This window comes from Leucoraja erinacea, chromosome 15 (genome assembly GCF_028641065.1).
Source record: "Leucoraja erinacea ecotype New England chromosome 15, Leri_hhj_1, whole genome shotgun sequence".
Lineage (NCBI taxonomy): Eukaryota > Metazoa > Chordata > Chondrichthyes > Rajiformes > Rajidae > Leucoraja > Leucoraja erinaceus.
The window spans coordinates 7762518-7770430 of record NC_073391.1 but is presented as its reverse complement, the minus strand read 5'-3'; the positions used below and the strand labels follow the sequence as shown (position 1 = coordinate 7770430).

The following is a 7913-nucleotide window of genomic DNA, read 5'->3' as shown; positions in this document are numbered from 1 at the left end:
TCGCCTATTCATTCCTTCCGCAGATGCAACCTGACCCGCCGAGTTCCTTCTGCGCTGCGTATTTTAAACTACATTACGATATTCAGACTGAAACTTCGGGTTAATTTAAAATGTATGTATCAACAACGAATAGGCCTGATACTGGTAATTTGTTCCCTCGTTTAGTTTTGTAGCTGGGTTGTTGCGCGCATTGAGGATCGAGATGTTCAGATGGCCGGAGATCATGGCTCCAAATCCAAGTGGACCTCGTGTGGTGATAGACACAAAAATGCTGGAATAACACAGCGGGGCGGACAGCATCTCTGGAGAAAAGCAATGGGTGACGTTTCGGGTCGAGACCCTTCTTCAGTCTGAAAGTCACCCATTCCTTCTCTCCAGAGATGCCGCTCGGCCCGCTGAGTTACTCCAGCATTTTGTGTCTACCTTCGGTGTAAACCAGCATCTGCAATTCCTTCCTTCACATGTGAAGTGATACTAGGCAAGTGGGCATCATTGTGTGCTCCAAATGGAGACTGATTGCACACATCACCATGTGACCCTAGACAGACTTTCGAAGTTAAAAAAGAAAGTAGGGAATTTTCATGACACCTACTTCTGATCAAATTACAATGAGAATGGGTTTTTGATTTAGTGTGTTCCTCCAAAAGTTTTGAGATTACAGTCTATTTTTGACCAGCATGCTAAATGTTGGTACATCGTTGAAGTGATGTAGCCCATTCATTCCCATGAACCATGAAGCTTTCTATAGCGATGATGCAGGGTTTGCGTCTAAACCATCCCCAAATGCTGATGCGCGGGCACAATATTCTAAATGACCCTCCTTTGACTGCGCGGAAACTGTGTGGAATCTCTTCAATCGGGGTAAAATACTTTGAATTATTCGGCGTGTATAATCCCACGATTACAGGCAAAATGTTGCAACGCGGTGCCCTATCGATGATTCCATGTGAAAGGCGGTGACTTAGTGTAAACGAACTGAACTGGCAGCAGCGGTGCTGTTGTGGACGAGTCAACCCTGGATTCCTATCTTAGAAACATAGAAACATAGAAATTAGGTGCAGGAGTAGGCCATTCGGCCCTTCGAGCCTGCACCACCATTCAATATGATCATGGCTGGACCGAAACATATCTTCTATGTTTAAGAAGGAACTGCAGATGTTGGAAAATCGAAGGTAGACAAAATTGCTGGAGAAACTCAGCGGGTGCAGCAGCATATATGGAGCGAAGGAATTAGGTAACGTTTCGAGCCGAAACCCTTCTTCAGACTGGTGGGTGGGGGGTTCGGCCCGAAACGTTGCCTATTTCCTTCGCTCCATAGATGCTGCTTCACCCGCTGAGTTTCTCCAGTAATTTTGTCTACCTTCCTACCTTCTATGTTATCTTCCCTCTTACTGCAGCCAGTAACTTCCATTTGCCAAACACTACCCAAAATATCAACGTAATCAATATGACCATAAGTCCTTAAAACAGAGGGCCAGAATTAGGCCATTCGGACAACGAGTCTGCTCCGCCATTCGATCATAGTTGATCTATTATTCCTCCCAACCCCATTCTCCTGACTTCTCCCCATAACCACCGACACCGTTACTAATCAAGAATCTATCAATCACCGCTTTAAAAAATACCCACTACTGACATTAAATATCGTTTTAAGCTAATTATCATCAAACCAATTATTATTGATTTAATAATAATCAACATTGAACCAATATTTAATGGTGCAGAAATTGTTTCAATAGTTTCAACAGTAAATGCAACAATACGCGATAATATTTTCCCCATGGATGACTAAAATATTTTGACAAGTACTCGACGCCATATAAATAAAAATGAGTTTATATATCTCCGAATGTCATTAGAAGCTTTCAGAACATAGTGGAGCCCGACTGAAATACCACACTGTAACAAAAAACATTCCCACCTTCCGTTAGGTTCCGATAAATGCCGTTCTATCCATCCCAAGTTGAGTTGCTACAGGAGCTTAAATGTAAAGTTGAAATGATTGATATGTGATATGTGATCAATGTCCGTCACGGATAAGCGGAGCGCATGTTGACTTTCCCTATTGAGAAAGGTGTATTAGATGTTGGTGCATAACACTACCCTCTTGTTGTATACGTTGCACTTTAGACAACACTTGTGCACATATGTTTGACTTTCATCCTCTCTTTAACAAAAAAATAGCTTGACAACTTCCCTGGGATCCGTGAAACGTTATTGTGCGATCCCGGCCATTCACAATCCCGAATAGATAATTCCCTTCGCGTTCCAGTGGTGCACGCTGTAACCTCAAGCCATCTCAAACTGATTCCACTATAAAAGGGTTCCCCGTACCCCTCCCCTTTCAGAGAGGAAGCATGTTGTCGGATGTCTCATGCCTGAAGATAGTTTAATTAATTGCGCTGAAATCCAGGGCAGCGCATCTTAAATAGAGAAGTGGGCAAGGAGAAAATCACCTACAGATTGATTTATACTTGCCTGTTCACTGTGAGTTTCATCATGAGTGTTCACCATAGTTTGGTAAACATGAAGCAAATCCGTGGTGCTTGGTAGATGCTACCAGTGAATGTATCCATCTTGTGTGCGTAAAGGATGAATTCCTCGTGGGATAGTGTTGTGAACGCAACCATGCCGACCGCTGCGATCTCCCGGCCAGTGGACCCGTTCCACGGCCCCCTGGGATCAATCGAACCCTGGAACTTCAAACTTTTGGCGACTGTCATGTTTTTCGTGACATTTTTATCGCTTTCCGAAAACTTCATCGTCCTGTTGGTGACGTACAAGTACAAGCAGCTGAGGCAGCCTCTGAATTACATAATTCTCAATTTATCCCTGGCCGATTTCCTGGTCTCGGCTATCGGCGGGTCCCTGAGTTTTATCACCAACTTGTACGGATATTTCGTCCTGGGAGTCTGGGCGTGCGTTTTAGAAGGGTTCGCGGTAACTTTTTTGGGTAAGTCACGTTTTCTTTTTGAAGTTAATTTTGATAGTTCTATCAAGTAAGTTGTTTGTCCAATGTTTTGGGCGATTGTAACAGGGGAGGGAAATGGTGAGGACTTGTGCAGGTAATATAAAATATGTTAAGAGGGCATTTCGATTGGCCAGGTTATATATTCCTTGATAAAACATACAGTCAATTGGTGCTCTGTGGAACCGCCGCCATTGCAACAGGTTACTGGGGCGAGAGCTTTTCGCAATGATAATGTACCGTTGCAGTCGGATGTTCGGTAGTAAACATTGTCGATCTGCATTTTCAGTGGCAATCAATTATGAACGTGTCACTTGCCCCAGCATCTATTTTATCCGTTCAGTCGAAAACCGACTGGTTGACAAATACGCGGCCGATGAAAGAAACGCACAATCCCGTTGCCCGTCATCTCAGTTTTAAGTTGAAACTACTGTGTGTGGAGACAGTCATTGTAGACTTTGAGAGGCTCTGCAGAGAAATGCGCGCCGCTTTAGCTACGTGAGGCTTTTATAAAACGTGGAGTGAAATTAACACGCGGCGGGAGCCAAGTACCAATCCGTCCCTGCCTCCAAAGGCTGAGATATCAGCGCCTGTTCACTGTGATCGTGGTTCGCAGGGCAAGTGTTAGCGGCATATCTGAGCTCAATGGTGGTAACCCTTTGTCGTGGCCACTGCTTCACGTCTCCCGCTTCCTTCACATTAGCATCGGTTTGACGAACAGAAGATGCTGTCGGAAAGGTAAACATGTGTAGGAAGGAACTGCAGATACTGGTTTATTCCGAAGATAGACACAAAAATACTGGTGTAACTCAGCGGGACAGGCAGCATCTCTGGAGAGAAGGAACGGGTGACGTTTCGGGTCGAGACCCTTACTCAGGTGTGTATTCAGTGAGAGACCCCGATGCTCCTGAAGACTTACTGGAGATCTTCCTGTAGTAGCATCCGTCAGCTCAGTAGTTTCAACTTAAAACTGAGACGGGAGCAGCGGGGCTGTGCGATTCATTCTTCGGCCGCATATTTGACAATGAGCCTGTTTTGGAAATAGAAAAGACATGCCCCGAAACCTTCCGCGCAGATTAGGCGCACTTGGACAGAGCACAGGAGAAAACCTTGCCGGGGACGGAGTAACAGCGGAACGAGACGCCGCCTTCTGGAGCTAGTCGCGGAGCGACAAGCCCAGCGACATTTAGTTTGAACAAGGAGTAGGTTTGTGTGGAGAGCGACGCCTGTGGGGTGCACCATCACGGGATGCATCTGGAAGCAGAACGGAATGTACGGTGCAGGGGAGAACGGGAACTTCATCTAATTTGTCCGATGTTACAAGAGCCAGCCATTGTTACCATTGCAATCTCACTCGTATGCAAACCGGGTAAGTAAAACTGCGGGTGTGCAAACTCAATGCCGCCCGTGCCTTAATTGTCCCCAGAACATAATTGTTAGTTGCTCAAACGGCCTTTGAGCTGTTCCCACTGTGATAGCAGCAATCCCACAAGAATACTTAAAAACTACCCCTTTTCTGTAATTTAGGCGCAACGACGCCTGTCTGTACGGAGTTTGTGCGTTCTACCCGTGACCGCGTCGTTTTTCTCGGGTTTTCTCTCACACTCTAAAGACGTACAGGTTTGCAGGTTGATCGGCTCCTGTAAATTGTAAATTGTCTCTAGTGTGTGTAGGATAGTGCTAGTGTATTGGTTGGCGCAGACTAGGCGGGACGAAGGGCCCGATTCCACGCTGTATCTCTAAGGCAGAGTCTAAATGTTAAGTCCAACCTAAATTAGTTAAAACAATACAATCCTAATCTAGGTAGATCATTCGTTGGGTTGTAAAATATACACAGATAATGCTGGTACAGAAAAATTGAACTAACACTGAATATGATAAACTTTCACTAGAATTACTCTTAGCTATGTCTACACTGTGAAATGCAGGGCCAGTGCGGTAGAACAATGCGAATTGGGGTGCAAATACATATTGGTGACACAGGTAGACAGGAGTGGTGAAGGAGGAGGGCATTTGCACCTTTGCCTTCAGCGGATGAGTTAGTACATCAAGTACAGCGACACCACGTGGCCTCTGCTGGGTTCTACTGCTCCCTCCCCCCTACAGTGAATCTCAGTAGTGATGGGTCTTCCTCTTCCCCCTCTTTTAACCAGGTTACCCCGACCACCCCCCACCCATAGAATAGTCCTCACGCCCCCCTCCTCTCAGACCACCCACCATCCCCCCCACCAGATCTCGCCTCAGCCTTTGTCCACGCCCCGACTTTCCTCTGACTCAAATCCCCACCCTTGTGTCTTCACCATCCCCTATGATCTCCCCCTTTCTAATACCGAACGGTCTGTCCTCAACAGAGGCCTCACCTTCGTTCCCCTCCGCCCCCTCCTCAACAAGATCCGGGTCCGTCATGATGTAGAGATTTTCTTCCCTCCACTTCCGTGCCTTTTCCTATGGGAGGGAGTCCTCACTACCCAGCGATGACCCCTTCTCCCATCTCCACTGGTCCCCCTCCCCTTGGACTCCTCCGAATGGCATTCTACCCTCTCTAGACCTCTTTATTTCTAACTGTCGGCGTGACAGCAACTATCTCAACGTTTCCACTCCCCTTATCTACTCCAACCTCACCCCCTCTGAACGTACTGTCCTCCGCTCACTCTGCAGCAACCTAGATATTATAATCAAACCTGCCCATAATGGAGGTGCTGTGTTAGTCTGGCACGCTGACCTCTACTGGGCTGAGGCCAGGCGACAACTCTCAGACACCTCCCCCTACAAATTCTTGGACCATGATCCCACAGATGAGTACCAAGCCTTAATCTCAAACAGCATTACTGGTTTCATCACTCCTGGCTGTCTGCCTTCCACAGCCTCCAACCGTATCATTTCCCAGCCCCCACACAGCCCGTTTTTACCTTCTCCTAAAAATCCACGAACACAACTGCCCTGGCCGACCCATTGTTTCTGCCAGCTCCTGTCCCACTGAAATGATTTCCATGTACTCTGACTCCATCCTATCCCCCCGGCCCAATCTCTCCCGACCTATGTTCAAGAAGTATGCCCTTCATCTCTTTAATGACTTCCGCTTTCCAATCCCCCACCAGGAAGGCCTTAATGCCCGTCTGTTTGTTACTTGACCACAGAACCATCCAATTTCCCTCTACCAACACTCTACTCCACCTAGCGGAGCTGGCCCTCACCCTCAACAACTTCACCTTTGATTACTCCCACCTCCTCCAAATCCAAGGCGTAGCTATGGGCACCCGCATGGGCCACAGCTATGCCTGGCCCTTTGTAGGGTATGCTGAACAATCCTTGTTCCAGGCGTACACTGGCCCTATCCCCAAACTCTATCTGCATTACATTGATTACTGCATCGGTGCCACCTCCTGCACCCACGCAGGACTCATGGACTTCATCAACTTCACCACCAATTTTCATCCTGCACTCAAATTTACTTGGACCATCTCTGACATCTTCCCCGTTCATGATCTCACAGTCTCCATCACAAGAAATAAACTATTGACTGACATCTATTACAAATCCACTGACTGCCACAACTATCTCGACTACACTTCTTCCCACCCGGCTTCCTGCAAAGATTGTATCCCCTACCCCCAATTCCACCATCTACAACGCATCAGCACCCAAGATGAGGTGTCCCAGCCTGGAGCTTCTGAGATATTCTCATTCTTTAGGGAACGGGGGTTCCCCTTTCCTATCATAGAGGAGGCCCTCACTTGTGTCTCATCAGTACTCCGCAGCTCCGCCCTTGTTCCCTCCCCCTAGTCGCAAAAGAGACAGAGTCCCCCTACTTCTTCCCTTCCATCCCATCAGCCGTCACATAATCCTCTGACATTTCCAACACCTCGAACAGAATACCACCACTAGCCACATTTTCCCATCTCCACCACTTTCCACCTTCCACAGAGACTGGTCCCTCCGCAACTCTCTGGTTAACTCTTCCCTTTCCATCCAAACCACCCCCTCCCCAGGTACCTTCCCCTGCAACCGCAGATGATGAAACACCAGTCGTTATACATAGAAACATAGAAATTAGGTGCAGGAGTAGGCCATTCGGCCCTTCGAGCCTGCACCGCCATACAATATGATCATGGCTGATCATCCAACTCAGTATCCCGTACCTGCCTTCTCTCCATACCCTCTGATCCCCTTAGCCACAAGGGCCACATCTAACTCCCTCTTAAATATAGCCAATTAACTGGCCTCAACTACCCTCTGTGGCAGAGAGTTCCAGAGATTCACCACTCTCTGTGTGAAAAAAGTTATTCTCATCTCGGTTTTAAAAGATTTCCCCCTTATCCTTAAGCTGCGACCCCTTGTCCTGGACTTCCCCAACATCGGGAACAATCTTCCTGCATCTAGCCTGTCCAACCCCTTAAGCATTTTGTAAGTTTCTATAAGATCCCCTCTCAATCTCCTAAATTCTAGAGAGTATAAACCAAGTCTATCCAGTCTTTCTTCATAAGGCAGTCCTGACATCCCAGGAATCAGTCAGGAATGGTGAACCTTCTCTGCACTCCCTCTATGGCAAGAATGTCCTTCCTCAGATTTGGAGACCAAAACTGTACGCAATACTCCAGGTGTGGTCTCACCAAGACCCTGTACAACTGCAGTAGAACCTCCCTGCTCCTATACTCAAATCCTTTTGGTATGAAAGCCAACATCGCTTTCTTTACTGCCTGCTGCACCTGCATGCCTACCTTCAATGACTGGTGTACCATGACACCCAGGTCTCGCTGCATCTCCCCCTTTCCCAATCGGCCACCATTTAGATAATAGTCTGCTTTCCCGTTTTTGCCACCAAAATGGATAACCTCATATTTATCCACATTATACTGCATCTGCCAAATATTTGCCCACTCACCCAGCCTATCCAAGTCACCTTGCAGTCTCCTAGCATCCTCCTCACAGCTAACACTGCCCCCCA

General features: G+C 47.2%; 1 protein-coding gene across 1 annotated transcript in view; it reads left to right on the top strand.

Annotated features, from left to right (window-relative positions):
- The first annotated feature begins 2191 nt into the window (after positions 1 to 2191).
- valopa (vertebrate ancient long opsin a) overlaps positions 2192 to 7913 on the top strand; it is a 36516-nt gene continuing 30794 nt past the window's right edge. The window contains exon 1 of the mRNA XM_055646643.1: positions 2192 to 2953. Within this exon, the coding sequence (XP_055502618.1) occupies positions 2593 to 2953 (361 nt within the window). The 5' untranslated portion in view covers positions 2192 to 2592. The remainder of the gene's footprint in view (positions 2954 to 7913) is intronic.